Source organism: Myxine glutinosa, chromosome 6, assembly GCF_964187855.1.
Source record: "Myxine glutinosa chromosome 6, kmMyxGlut1.1, whole genome shotgun sequence".
NCBI classification, from domain to species: Eukaryota; Metazoa; Chordata; class Myxini; order Myxiniformes; family Myxinidae; genus Myxine; species Myxine glutinosa.
In genome coordinates, this window is record NC_136266.1 from 134,696,318 (window position 1) to 134,712,250 (window position 15,933).

Sequence of the window (15,933 nt, forward strand, 5' to 3'; positions counted from 1 at the left end):
AGTAGCTTCTTACTTTTGTAAACTTGTATTAACACATTTGATTTATGGAACAAATTGGAAACCTTGTGGAATCATAACTTTATCAAATTGTTTCATTTCCTATGACCACATTTTCTTTTGGCAGAATTGCTGGTAATTGATGACAATTGGGCCATGTATTTATTTTATGCACATGGGGTGGGAGGAAGGGTTTAATCAAAGGATTCTATGTTTGCGCACATATTTTAAATGTATGACCCCCAAATGGTGGTCGCTAGATTGACCACCATGTGAATGAGATGCCATGTAATACTGCACTCACTTTTGCAATCTGGTTGAATATTCTTTATTTTTGAATGAAAATGGTTTCCAATTTGAAAGTAAACTTGTATCACCACGTGTATTGCGTCGTCAGTGTCTTCATTTTTCAGAAGGGTAAACAAAGGTGTATTTTTATCCTGATACATTTCATAAGCTGCCAGAAACATGTTAGAGCTACTAGTTTTTTTAAAATGTAAAGTTGGGTATAGACTGAAAATGAGAAAGCCAATTTAATGCTGTTATTGCATTGCAAGTCGGGTCATCCAATTATTTAGACTTCAGGAAAGTATCAAGAACATTGTTGTTAACTTATTTTGTCATTAATAAGCAAATTCATAACACATGAACACAGTGGAAAGGAGGGAAACACATCAACAGCAGGGTGGAGAGACACTTGGAGGACGAATGGGTGAGGGGAAGAAACACAAATCTGAGCCCAAAATGGGAAAAACACAAACAAACAAAATCTGAGCCCAGAAATGCACATTGTTATTCAACAGCAAAAAAAAATGGACTGCAACACGGCAATGACAGGCCAATTTGCCTCCACATTTATTTGTTTAAGGCGTACAGGATCATGTGACCACTCATTAGAGTGAAGTCCCATTTCGTTTACAGTATAGTCTGACAGAGATTGTGGAGTGTGGACCCTTTTTATAATTTCCATTCTGCATACGGAAAATAAATATTTAAATGCAATAGGTTTGATTCTTGACAGTATCAACTTTCCAAAGTGCAGGTGCAGTCTCATGACGTATGACAATCCATCCCCCGAAAGTGCCACTATTTTATGTTTTTGCGTCAATTTGATTAATGACGATTGGAAGTTTTTATTGTGATGTTGACCTTCTCTGCATGTGAACATATTGTGGTATAGCATATTTGGGAAAATGGGTGCAGGGGGTTGGAAGCGTATAGGAACAAACAAGCAGTCCGAATTTTGTTGTCTCGACTCTCCGTGTAATTTCTTTAATAAACCGGTTTATGCAAAAAATTTGTCAGCCGTCTTGTCCTATCTCCCTGTCCGGCAGGAAGCCATTTCAGTATTAATTGGTCACTGGAGTAGATATAAATTGAGTCAAGTTCTTCCCTTCGTGGATAAATTAAATATTGCGATATGAAACCGGCAACACTCTCGTGTTTGTTTCTTTAAAAATCGGTTGTCCTCAGTTATACAACATGCATTTTAAGGCCATTTCCCCTGCTAGAGCGGGGGTTAGCCTTGCGGTCCCCATGACAATCTTCTCCATTTTGCCCTATTTTCTGCATCTCTCCTTGTTAACCCCCTTGCCCGCATTTCTTCTTCCACCATCTTTAGCCAAGTCTTTCTCGGTCTTCCCCGTCCTCTACTTCCTTCTACATTCATTTCCATCACTCTTCTCAACCAGTCACTTTCATCCTTCCTCAACACATGACCAAACCATCTCAACCTGTTTCTCTTCACAGCATCAATCACAGGCTCTATTCCCATCATTTTTTGCAATTCATATATCCATATATACTATATATATCTGTGTGTGTGTGTGTGTGTGTGTGTGTGTGTGTGTGTGTGTGTGTGTGTGTGTGTGTGTGTGTGTGTGTGTACACAGTAACGTGAAAAAGTAAGTACATCCCAAGTAAAGTTTTGACTTTTTCAACATATTTCAACATTTTTTTTTTTCTTTTTTTTTTTGTATACAAGATCGAGGCTCGTGAAAGAGCGAAAGGATTTGCTCGTGAAATCGCTCGTGAAATATCGCTCGTGAAAGAGCGATATTTCCACCACCATATAGCTATTTGATCTTCATTACAACAATATTGATAGATAAAGGTGATATAATACAACAAATATCATGAAACATTTACATTTTGTAGTCCATTGTATAATTTAAATAAACATAAATGCAAATTTCGCATGTGGAAAAAGTAAGTACACCCTTGGCTCCAATAGGTGGTATTGCCCCCTTTGGCAGAAACAACCTCAAGTAGGCGTTTCTTATAACTGTCTACCAGTCTCTGACATCGACTGGGAGAAATTTTTGCCCACTCCTCCATGCAGAATTCTTTCAGCTGTGCGATGTTTGAGGGGTTTGTTGCATGCACAGCTCGTTTCAAATCCCCCCACAACATCTCGATGGGATTTAGATCCAGGCTTTGGCTTGGCCATTCCAGAACCCTCCATTTCTTTCTTTTCAGCCATTCCTTGGTGGATTTACTGGTATGTTTAGGGTCATTGTCATGTTGCAAGGTCCACCTTCGGTTGAGCCTCAACTTTCCGACAGATGGCCTCACATTATCCTCAAGCACCCTCTGGTACAATTAAGAATTCATAGTGGATTATTTGATGGTGAGCTACCCAGGCCCTGATGCAGCAAAAGCTGCCCCAAACCATAATATTTCCACCACCATGCTTTACACTTGGTATCAGGTTCTTATGGTCAAATGCTGTCTTTGGTTTTCGCCAAACATGTCTTCTGGTATTGTGGCCAAATAGCTCTACCTTTGACTCATCTGTCCAGAGCACATTATTCCAGAAGTGCTGGTCTTTGCCGAGGTGTTCATTGGCAAACTTTAGTCTTGCCCTGATGTTCTTTCTGGACAGCAAAGGTTTCCTCCTGGCACACCTCCCATGTAGATCAAATTTGTGCAGCCTCTTTCTAATGGTAGACTCGTGCACTTTGACATCAACAGTGGCACGATCTACCTGTCTGTCCCGTGATGACATTCTGGGGTTCTTCGAGACTTCTTTCAGCATCTTGCGGTCTGCTCTCGGGCTGAACATTCTGGGGCGGCCTGGCCTGAACAAGTTGGCAGTTGTTTGGAATCTTCTCCACTTGTAGATGATCTTCCGGACAGTCGAATGATTGATTTCAAATTGTTTGGAGATCTTTTTAAATCCCTTCCCAGACTCGTAGGCATCTATAACCTTCTTTCTGAAGGCCTCAGAGAGCTCTTTTGATCTAGGCATGGTGATGCCGCACACTGCAACAACAAAGAGCAAACCAAACTAATTGTCTGAGGTTTAAATAAGACAGGTTCCTCCAAGATCCTCTCTATCGATGTTCTAATCATTTGCACCTGAGATGGTGCACCTGATTCTAATTTTAGGTATTTGAAGTAGTGATAAATGTAGGGGTGTACTTACTTTTTCCACATGCGAAATTTGCATTTATGTTTATTTAAATTATACAATGGACTACAAAATGTAAATGTTTCATGATATTTGTTATATTATATCACCTTTACCTATCAATATTGTTGAAATGAAGATCCAATAGCTGTATTTTGAAATATGTTGAAAAAATCAAAACTTTACATGGGGTGTACTTACTTTTTCACAGGGTATATATATGTGTGTGTGTGTGTGTGTGTGTGTGTACTAGAGTGATACAGCTTTAAACGTTTATTTACAAAGAAACAAAAACCTCAGGAACGTAATCGAAACATTTATTGAAAGCTTATGACATATTTTCTATCACTGGTCGCTATTGCAGTAAGTCACTGCTTGAGTTAGTGAGAGCCCAAGGTCTGAAATTGCCATTTATGCAAAATCCCTGTAATTGACGTTCTCGATGTGTGGCCCTCCACGGTTCAGACAGGCATTGATCCTGTGGGTAAAAATGGAATAACTGCTCACGGGAAAATACCAGCGTGGCATGGTGGTTTCAGAAATCTTGATTTGAAACTAAAAGTGTGAAATAAATCTGTTAGCTTGAAGGAGTGAAACGAAATAATCCTTGTACTTGCTGAAAGCAGCAAGAAGTACTTACCAATATGCTTGTGTGTGCATTTCAACACTAATATCTTGACCAAGATAAACTTGTTTTTGCTTAGCCTAGCCCAACCAAAGCTTTCCATCAGATGCTGTGCCTTGACAACTCATCTGAAACAAAGATGTTACCAGAAGCTGCGGTTTGCTGAAAACTGAAAGATTGGTAAACCTACATCGGAGTTTTTTTTTCCATATACAGGCAGTCCCCGGGTTACGAACGAGTTCCGTTTTTAAGTCTGTCTGTAAGTCGAATTTGTATGTAAGTCGGAACAGTGTTACGTGGTCCTCCCGGTAACTACCTGGTCTTGGTGACCCCCGGACCGTGGGAGAGACCCCGCCAGAAAGATATATGGTTTATACGCTTTCGTAACGCAATCAATATGAATTCCGGTCAAGAAGAAACCCCACACCAAGGATCCGGAATAATCAATAATATATTCCCCGAGCAATCAACAACCATCAACAATCAACAATCAATATTACAAAGATGGCCATCTTATATATGTGTCCCCCCCTTTCCCCACTCACGACCACTGGGGTCACTGTCCCTCACAATGTCTCTCTTCTCCGCACACGGGCGGTTGAATGAACCCCGGGCGGACGTGCTCCAAACGTGCACGTCTCGTACCGGGGACAGCTGCTGCAGCGCACACCTCCTTGCCAAGCAACGGGGCAAAACCAAGCGCGGCTTGCAACGCGCGCGAGGCCCAAGGTGCGACCCGTACGCGTCCTTGTAGATGGTGAGGCGAACTGTGCCGGACGCTTGGTTCCGTGCACGAACCCACGGCGACTTGACATGTAAATGGGTAATTACCCCACGCAGGTAACTCCTTGCGCCAGACGGGCTTTCAAACGCAGCGTCCCCCACGCTGCTCCATATCGATACCCCTCGCGTCGGAGCTCGGCGAGGAAGAGGAAGATCGCCGCTTCTCCCGGACCTCGTGTCTTTTCTCCTTCCGTTTCCGGTCTACTTTTCCCCAGAAGGGCTCCTGACCCTTTAATCACAACAACCTTTAATCGACTACACATTAATAAGCAATGACCTGAATAGTAATTCACATAAATTCACATAAATCCATAACACTCCCCCCCTTCAAGAAAGAAAGTTTGAACCCAGTGAAAACTTTCTTTGCCGGCCACCTGTGATAACCAAACCAGATAACTCACACCCCCCAAATCATCAGTTCCCCCCGGGCACAATTATCACTTAAAAAGAAAGCAACAACATTTCACAAAACCCCTAGATTAATTCACTCTGGACCAAGCGTCAACCACTTCTAGTTTCTCTTGAATGACGGTTAAAAGGTGGTGACCAAAGCCCCAACGTTAAACCTCTCGATAGCACTTTTTCGGGAGGTCCAGCTGAGTATTCCCTACATGGACGCCTTAAGGAATGTGGAGTTCACGGTTAGTCCGGGGAGGAAAGTTCATTACATGGACGCCTTTAAGAACGTGGAGTTCACGGTTAGTCCGTGCAGGAAAGTTCACTACCTGGACGCCTTTTAAGAACGTGGCGTTCACGGTTAGTCCGTGTAGGAGCCCCGGCTCGGCAGCTCCACCGTATATAGTGCTTCAACTTCTCCAGACTCCTAACCGTTACAGTGGGACCCCTTGTCCCAGCCGTTACCTGACTGGCGGTCTCCTTCTCGGCCAGTGCTCTGACCTTCATTCTTGCGGGAGGTGCCGTAACTCTGGGAGCTTCCCTAGTAATATCGGCTGCTGCCAACACTAAAACTACCGCCAAGTGGTCCTCTTCTGTAGACCTCTCGACGCCTACGAAATGCCTTCCCGAATGTTATGGTCCGACCTTCCAAATCCTTAGCATTCCAAATCTTCTCTGCCTCCCTGGCGTCTCTTGTGCTTGCAAACGTGACAAAGCCGAACCCTCTTGACCGTTGCGTTTCCCTGTCTTTTACCACCCGCACTTCCACCAGCGGCCCATATCTGTTGAAGACAGAGGTCAGAACTTCTTCCTCTGTGTTGAAGTTCAGTCCCCCTACAAATAACTTGGAACTTTGGTCGCCATCCCGAGCTGGTGTGGTGTTATTTTCCCTGCTGTGCTCTTTACCAACCCTCGGGTTACCATAAATTTGCCCCCTGGCCAAATCATTCCCGATAATCACATATACTCCCTCCACAGGAAGCGTGGCTTGTAAACCGACGGTGACCGGTCCTGACATCAAATCGGATTCCAAATGGATGACATGAAGTGGGGCACTAACACAGCCACCGATCCCTTGTAACCGAACACTATCACCAGTTGCGGTACTCTTTGACAATGGCAAAATGCCTTCAAGCATTAAGGATTGATGGGCTCCGGTGTCCCTCAATACCCCAACAGGTCTTGGGTTAGTCAAGTCTCCCTCGAGTGAGACAAACCCCTCATAAATAAATGGTTGGTAACTCTTCTGTGGGCGATTTCTTACGCTAGCCATCGCATTCGGAGTTGTAATAGTCGGACTGCGCTCTGGGTTGTCCCTTTTCATGAGGTAACAACTGGACATCAAGTGTCCAGGTTTTTTGCAAAAGGCGCAAGTAGGCCCGGAGGAAAACTCGTGGTCTGCCTCGGCCCCCCCGGGAAATAAGTTTGTCTTGGGCCCGTAGCCCTCTGATTTCGAACAGTTGGGGTATCCACGTTGTCCCCATAATCCTCTCGAGGCCGCCGCCATGTATTGTCGTTCTCCGCACCGGGTGTTCCATAACTCCCCTGCTGAAGTCTAGGCGAGGAGCTAGGTGTGTGGACCCCTATCCGGTGTGTTAAGGCATAATCATCTGCCATGGTGGCTGCGTCCCACAACTTTGGTACTTTCTTTTCCTGCAGGTACACTTTGATGTCCTCGTGGACACACTGTTGAAATTCCTCCACCAGCATCAGGTCACGCAATGCTTCGAAGTCGTTCCCGACTCCTTTCGACTCACACCACCGATCAAACATGTTTTCTTTCACTCTGGCAAACTCCACATGGGTCTCACTCTCCCTCTTCCTGGCATTCCTGAATTTTTGCCGGTAAGCTTCAGGAACCAACTCATAGGCTTTGAGGATGTGCTTCTTCAATACCTCATAATCTGCACATTGGTCCATTGGTAGCGCCGAATAAATCTCTTGAGCTTTACCCACCAGCACACTTTGCACTAGTATGGTCCAGGCCTCCTCCGGCCAGTTTAACTGTCGAGCCACTTTCTCAAAGAGTGGAAAAAATTGAGTGTCTTCCTTTTCACTGAAGGGTGGAACCAGCCTCACATGTCTGCCCACCTCCCAGGTGTTCTGGCTAGGTGTCGACCCCGTCAGCAAGGGTGGTACCTCTCCCCGTTCTCTCATTAACTCCAGCTCCTTGAATTTAATTTCTTGCTGAAGCGCCAGATCCCGTTCCTTCAACTCCCTTTCGGCTTTTCTCTCCTCTGCTTCGAGTTCCCTGGCAGCTCTCCTCTCCTCTGCTTTTCTCCCTTCTAACCTTTCCTGGAGTTCTCGTTCCACTCTCCTTTCCTCTGCTTGTTTCTCTTCTCTCCTCTCTTCTGCTTTCCTTTCTTCTTCTGCTCTTTCCTTTTCTGCTTTCCTTTCTTCTTCTGCTTACCTTTCCTGGAGTTCTCGTTCCACTCTCCTTTCCTCTGCTTGTTTCTCTTCTCTCCTCTCTTCTGCTTTCCTTTCTTCTTCTGCTCTTTCCTTTTCTGCTTTCCTTTCCTCTTCTTTTAACCTTTCCTGGAGTTCTCGTTCCACTCTCCTTTCCTCTGCTTGTTTCTCTTCTCTCCTCTCTTCTGCTTTCCTTTCCTCTTCTTTGATCCGTTCCTGGCTCCGTAATTGCAACTCCAGTTTCCGGAGCTCAACGTCTTCTGGTTCTTCAGGTAGCCACTCCCAGGCTAACTCGTCCCATGTTCCTAATCCCACCATAGACTGTATCACCGTGGTCTGCAACTCTGCCTTCCTCAAATTAGTTCGGACCTCCAAGTTAAAATGTTTGGCCAATTTCAAGAGGTCCGCTTTTAGTAACGCTCGGAACTGTGCCTCACTAGGGGTTACCGCAAAGTTCTGTGCCACAAACGCCATGGTGACTACTGGTAACACCTGTTAACCTTCACCCCAGAAATTTCCAACAAAGAAAAGCAACAGTATTACTATTATTGCTATTGTTATTTTTTATTTTTTTGTTGTTGTCTTGTCGACAGAGCAAAACAATTTTAGGAACGTTGGAAAAGTTCCCACTCTTGGGAATTCTTTCCCGGACTAAAATTTAGAAAATTTTATAGATCCCGGACGTAGACCCAATTGCGAATCCGCAAATTGTAATTTGGACGAGCCCCCTTTTCTGTTACGTGGTCCTCCCGGTACCTACCTGGTCTTGGTGACCCCCGGACCGTGGGAGGGACCCCGCCAGAAAGATATATGGTTTATACGCTTTCGTAACGCAATCAATATGAATTCCGGTCAAGAAGAAACCCCACACCAAGGATCCGGAATAATCAATAATATATTCCCCGAGCAATCAACAACCATCAACAATCAACAATCAATATTACAAAGATGGCCATCTTATATATGTGTCCCCCCCTTTCCCCACTCACGACCACTGGGGTCACTGTCCCTCACAATGTCTCTCTTCTCCGCACACGGGCAGTTGAACGAACCCCGGGCGGACGTGCTCCAAACGTGCACGTCTCGTACCGGGGACAGCTGCTGCAGCGCACACCTCCTTGCCAAGCAACGGGGCAAAACCAAGCGCGGCTTGCAACGCGCGCGAGGCCCAAGGTGCGACCCGTACGCGTCCTTGTAGACGGTGAGGCGAACTGTGCCGGACGCTTGGTTCCGTGCACGAACCCACGGCGACTTGACGTGTAAATGGGTAATTACCCCGCGCAGGTAACTCCTTGCGCCAGACGGGCTTTCAAACGCAGCGTCCCCCACGCTGCTCCATATCGATACCCTCGCGTCAGAGCTCGGCGAGGAAGAGGAAGATCGCCGCTTCTCCCGGACCTCGTGTCTTTTCTCCTTCCGTTTCCGGTCTCCTTTTCCCCAGAAGGGCTCCTGACCCTTTAATCACAACAACCTTTAATCGACTACACATTAATAAGCAATGACCTGAATAGTAATTCACATAAATTCACATAAATCCGTAACAACAGTTATGTACGGTTCACATCTTGCGTCAATTAGTCAAATGTTTGTCTTAGTATATAGTATATATTTTACCGAAAACATCTATAGGTATAAAAAAAACATTAAAGAAACATTTCTTAAACTGTTTAGATTGAAAATAAAAGATTATGATTAAAGGGTAACACTTACTCTCGTTGCAATTGATGTCTTGCATACCTTGAAACGATCTGGACAGCTTGCACTTGAATATTGTGTAAATTTACCCTCCCTTTGAAACGGTTGAACCAACCCCTACTCGCAACAAATTCTTCATCACAAGCACCTTCACTTGCTGCATGTGCAGCTTTTATATCACTGAAAAGGCGTCGAGCCTTTTCTTGCACTAAGCCAAGGCTAATAGGAATATTACACTGATTTTGATCCTCTAACCAAATTACCAAAAGCCTTTCCATTTAGATAATTAAACCACTGCGTTGCTTCGTGATAATTGTCGCTTTCATCAGGACAGAGACTTTTACATGCTCCAGTACTCTGCCCTTGTCCTTTATAATTGTCCCGATCGTTGACCGACTATCGCCCAACGCTTTTCCAATGTTTGTTGGCGTTTCACCTCTCTCCGATCGCTTTATTATTTCCACTTTCGTTTCAATCGTGATCGTTTTCCTTTTCTTCGATGCATCAACATCACTTGCATCAGATTTACGCTTTGGAGCCATGATTACGAGGGTAAACACACGAAAATTTTAAGTCAAAACACAATGCACACAACAGTGTCTACGCGATCCGACTTAAAATGGTGACGACGGTGTGGCGTTGTTCTCCCTCGGGCCGACGAACCGCTGAAAACGCGCAGTGTTTAGAGCGTCGCGCAAAGTAGTCCACCAGTTTTTTAGTATGAACCATTGTATGTAACTCGATTTTTTAAATAATAGGCTTTACGGAGGTCGGTACGTAAGTACGGGCGTTCGTAAATCGGGCGTTCGTAACCCGGGACTGCCTGTATATGAGAATTGAACTTTGTTGGTTCAGAAGCGAGCTTGGTGTATGGCAAGCGACCTTCTCCACATGTGTCTGTTCATCCAATAAATTGGTCTGTAAGATAACGTGAAGCTCAGTGAATTTGTTTGAAATAAATTGAAGTGCTTCCTACAGTTTCCACAATCCTGACTCCAAAGTTCTGTCCAACTTTCCTGTAGGTCTCATAAGGCACTGCCTTGAGGTAGTCTGACACCTCCTGCTTCAGATCATCCAGTGTGGCAGGGCAGTTGATGCAGACAGAGCCCTTGGCAGCCCCGAACCAGTAGTCCAGATGGTTCAAGTCTGGGCTATGGGGTGCCCAGTCATGACCGGTACCCAGGGCAACGAGGCGGTTTCTGAAGAGCTGCTGCAGGAAAGTGATGGTGTCACCAGCTGTATGCGGGGGTGCACCATCTTGCATAAGTCAGGTCATGCTGAGCTGGTTTGGGGTGATATTTTGGGCTAGATCATTATGGAACCTCTGGAGCACGGGCCGGTAGCGCTCACCGTGGATTAAAAAAAAAAATTGTAACTGATTGACAAAAAATACACCATAATGACAAAGTGAAAACATGTTTTTGAATTTTTTACAAATTTATTAAAGATGAAATACAGAAAATTCCAAAAATACATAAGTATTCAGCTCCCTGAGTCAATACTTTGTAGAAGCGCCTTTGGCAGGATTACAGCTTCGAATCTTCTTGGGTATGTCTGTATCAGCTTGGTACATCTCAATATTTGGAGTTTCTCCCATTCTTCCTTGCAGATATGCTCCTGCTCTGTCAATTGGATGGGGATTGTCGGTGAACAGCAATCTTCAAGTCCCTCCAGTGAATCTCAATGCGATTCAAGTCTAGGATTTGGCTGGGCCATTCAAGTACTTTCACGTTCTTCTTCTGAAGCCATTCCAGTGTTGCTTTGTCTGTATGATTGGGGTCATTGTCCTGTTGGAACGTAAATCTCTCCGCAGTCTAACGTCTTTTGCATTCTGAAGCAGGTTCAACTCAATTATTTGCCTGTATTTGGCTCCATTCAATGTCCCCTATAGCCTTAGAAGTCTACAAGTCCTTGGCACTGAAAGCATTCCCACAGCATGATGCTGCCACCACCATGCTTCACTGTAGGGATGGTGTTAGATGGGTGAAGAGCTGTGCTCCGTTTCTGCCAGACGTAGCGTTTTGCATTCAGGTAAAGAGTTAAATTTTCTTCCCATCAGACCACAGAATATTTTGCCTCATGCTCCCAGAGTTTTTCACTTGACTCTTTACAAACTCCAGCCGTGCGGTTATGTGCCTTTTTCTCAGGAGTGGCTTTCGTCAGGCCACTCTCCCATAAAGCCTAGTTTTGTGAAGTGCTGCAGAGACTGTTGTGCTTCGGCAGGTTCTCCCATCTCAGCCAAGCAATTCTTTAGTTCTGTCAAAGTGGTCATTGGTTTCTTGGTCACCTCTCTGACCCAGGTCATTCTTGCCCGGTTGCTGAGTTTCATCAGACGGCCAGCTCTAGGAGGAGTCTGGGTAGTTCCATATTCTTTCCATTTCCTAATGATGGAGCTCACTGTGCTCTTGAGAACCTTCAACACTCTAGAAATTGTTTTACACCCTTCATCAGATCTATGCCTCCTCACAATTCTATCCTGGATTTCTACGGACAGTTCCTTGGACGTCATGGTAGAGTTTCTGCTCTGACATGCACTGTAAACTGTGGGACCTTATTTAGAAATGTGTGTTTCATTCTATCTCATGTCCAATCAATTGAATTGGCCACAGGTAGATTCCACTCATTATCTCATCATTCATTATTTGTGTGCCAAGTGTAAACAACATTGGTAAAATGCCTGTCCGAGAAATGGTTGAGGACGTGTTCGACATTAGTTTTTTTACCGCCGCCAGTGGGCCACCTTTGATCGCATCGCCAAACAAAATGATGTGAAAGGGTATACCATTATGTATTGCTTTGTGTCAAGTATGAACAAAGTTGGTCCATACATCTCTGAGATGGTTGCGGATGCACGGACGGACAGACAGATGAGACCTCTTGAAGAATTACTAATCCCTACGACTAGAACTCCAACAAGGAAAACTCCAAACTTGGTTCTCACACAACGTATATTAAACTGTAGAGGGTTGTTACATGAACGTACTAATTCAAGATATTTGACTAACTAATGAACTAACTAAACTTAACTAAGCATCATTCTGCCGGTCGTGGCAAAGGCTCCACCGTCTTCTTCTGTGCGCAGATCTCCCGTTCCTTGGCCAGCGCAGCCTTTTCCTCGAAGTCCCTTTTCTTATATAATAAATGCTTATTTCCTTATATGAGCATGGAATTCAGGACTCCGCACAGGGCCCTCCGGCCCAGACAGTGGGACACTCTGGTTTATATCTTGGAGAGTTCTAAGAGCTTTTTTAAACAGCTGTTATCAGTTAAAATGGTAAAGCACCTTTTATCTGTTCTCTGTAGGTCACTCCCTCTTGACCTATCCGAACAGGCATGCACTTAGGCCCAGGTTTCAGTTTTTACAGAGTTACACAAAACACATTTTGGAAAAGAATGATATATGAGAACAAATAATATAGTATATATATATTTATATACTTCCACAGACCCAATCCATAAGCCCCATTTCAGGCTAACTCCAACGGGGCTAACAATATATGAACAGCACATTCTAATTTTTCATCCAATTCTTGATAGCAGGTCTTGTTAGGCCGTTTGCGTCAGCAGTTTGTGTCAGCAAAAGAGACCAAATATTTGACACGTTTTGCTAAAAAAAAAATTTGATACGTTCCTGGTCTGGAATTTGCAAATCACATTTGCAATCAATAATGATCACTACACAGCTTGTTAAGGCCTATGCAATATGGCAGCAATCTGTGGGAATGTTTCTCGGTCATTGGGTGTTTTCCCCAAGTCCCACGTGTTTGGAAAATGTGCAAAGTTCCATGGTTTCTTTGCGAAGAGTAGGCCAGTTATCGCTTCACCCTTGACAAAATACAAATTATTGCCCTGACTACTGCTGGTAAGGCAAAAGTAAACCACTTAAGTAATCCTGAGAGAGAGATAGAGAGAGATAGAGAGAGACAGAGAGAGACAGAGAGACAGAGAGAACGAATGAATAAGAATCACCAATTTCAAATCACAGGGCTGATAAAACTGTGAGAAATGTGGTGGTGATTCTCACTCTCTGAGTGTTCCATCTATTTTTGAGAGCAGGTAACTTGGCTATATCTTTTCTTTTGAAAATCTCTGCAGGTATCAAGTTGGAGGAGCTTGTTGGCTATTTAAGGCCAGAGGCGACTATAAAACTCAAAGCAACTCACTCCCAACATGCTGTTGCTGCTGAAGAAGCATGTCTATTAACTTAACCACCCCATCTCAGTCTATACATACCATTAAACACCATAATGCCCCCAGCTTAATTCCCTTTTAACTGTCTTTACCATTTTCGGCAACTATAACATCATCCATAAACATTTCCTCCAGTTTCTTTCTAATCAGGGATTAGATTACTTAATTCCGTTATATTCACAAAACATTACAGCCAAATTCAACAAACATGAATGTCCAATGTGATTTGCTATATTAAATTAGGTAATTCTTTTTTATTAATGTCGGTGCAATTTATTCTTTGTGTGCTCTTTGAGACTCAATATTTCTTTCGAAGAAAAATATTCTTACGACCTGTGATATAAAGGCTTTCTTTTTCTCAGCACCTGCCGAGAGGGCCGCCTACAATGCAGCAACTTGCACTGTGCAGTGGATGGGGATTGGGGAGCTTGGACCTCGTGGTCCATTTGCCCTCATTACTGCCAGCCAGGATCATTTCAGGAGCGCTATCGTCTCTGTGATAGGCCCATTCCTCAAAATGGAGGTCATGGATGTTCAGGAAATGGCCGCGAGGAAAGAAAGTGCTTTCCACACAACTGTCAAGGTAACTACTATTCATGACCAGCCATCAACACAGCTCTCAACTTACAGTACATTCAGAAAGTATTCAGACCCCTTCACTTTTTTCACATTTTGTTATGTTGCAGCCTTATGCTGAAATCGTTTAAATTCATTTTTTCCCTCATCAATCTACACTCAATACCCCATAATGACAAAGAGAAAACAGGATTTTAGAAAGTTTTGCAAATTTATTAAAAAGAAAAAACTGAAATATCACATTTACATAAGTATTCATACCCTTTGCTATGACACTTGAAATTTAGCTCAGGTGCCTCCCATTTCTCTTGATCATCTTTGAGATGTTTCTACACCTTGAATGGAGTCCACCTGTGGTAAAGTCAATTGATTGGACATGATTTGGAAAGGCACACACCTGTCTATATAAGGTCTCACAGCTGACAATGCATATCAGAGCAAAAACCAAGCCATGAGGTCAAAGGGACTGCCTGCAGAGCTCAGAGACAGGATTGTGTTGAGCCACAGATCTGGGGAAGCCTACAAAAAAATCTGCTGCATTGAAGGTTCCCAAGAGCACAGTGGCCTCCATAATTCTTAAATGTAAGAAGTTTGGAACAACCAGGACTCCTCCTAGAGCTGGCCGCCCGGCCAAACTGAGCAATCGGGGGAGAAGGGCCTTGGTAAGAGAGGTGACCAAGAACTCGATGGTCACTCTGGCTGAGCTCCAGAGATCCTGTGTGGAGATGGGAGAAACTTCGGGAAGGACAACCATCACTGCAACACTCCACCGATCTGGGCTTTATGGCAGAGTGGCCAGACGGAAGCCTTTCCTCAGTGAAAGACACATGAAAGCCCGCTTGGAGTTTGCCAAAAAAAGTACCTAAAGGACTCTCAGACTGTGAGAAACAAGATTCTGTGTTCTGATGAAACCAAGATTGAACTGTTTGGCCTCAATTCTAAGTGTCATGTCTGGAGTAAACCAGGCACCACTCATCACCTGCCCAATACCATCCCAACAGTGAAGCATGGTTGTGGCAGTGGCTTAGGGACAACTCTGTGAAGGTCCTTGCTTGAGTGGCCCAGCCAGAGCCCTGACATGAACCCAATCGAACATCTCTGGAGAGACCTGAAAATGGCTGTCCACCAACGGTCCCCATCCATCCTGATGGAGCTTGAGAGGATCTGCAGAGAAGAATGGCAGAAAATCCCCAAATCCAGGTGTGCAAAGCTTGTCGCGTCATACCCAAGAAGACTCGAGGCTGTAATCGCTGCAAAGGTGCCTCAACTAAGTACTGAGTTAAGGGTCTGAATACTTATGTCAATGTGATATTTCAGTTTTTTATTTTTAATAAACTTGCAACATTTTCTAAAATGCTGTTTTCTATTTGTCATTATGGGGTATTGAGTGTAGATTGATGAGGGGAAAAATGAATTTAAACGATTTCGGCATAATTTCGGCATTCGGCAACATAACAAAATGTGAAAAAAGTGAAGGGGTCTGAATACTTTCTGAATGCACTGTATATCTATCACATCATACCTAAAAGTCATCCAATTAGAATTTCATTATGAGTGTTGTGGTTAAATTGTGACTGCTATCCATTTATTGCATACTTGTAAAAATTCAATGGGCAGAAAGTGATATTCCATCATTTTATGCTGCAATTTTCAATGTAAATGACAGGACATTTCTTTACTTACAATTATATGTTCAGGAACTTCACCAGATATGTTTTTATGATGTGCTCTTCAAAGTCTATTGATAAGGCACTCAGTATTGGTTACCATCTCACTTCCCACATACTGCACCCAATTTACTGTTGCCCCACATACCATTTGGAAAAGAAAAGAGGTAGAAAAGAGGGAAAAG

General features: G+C 43.9%; 1 protein-coding gene across 1 annotated transcript in view; it reads left to right on the forward strand.

Annotated features, from left to right (window-relative positions):
• The window catches only part of LOC137429455 (SCO-spondin), a 444,698-nt gene that overhangs the window by 207,389 nt on the left and 221,376 nt on the right, over window positions 1-15,933 (forward strand). The window contains exon 77 of the mRNA XM_078781076.1: window positions 13,868-14,088. Within this exon, the coding sequence (XP_078637202.1) occupies window positions 13,868-14,088 (221 nt within the window). The remainder of the gene's footprint in view (window positions 1-13,867; window positions 14,089-15,933) is intronic.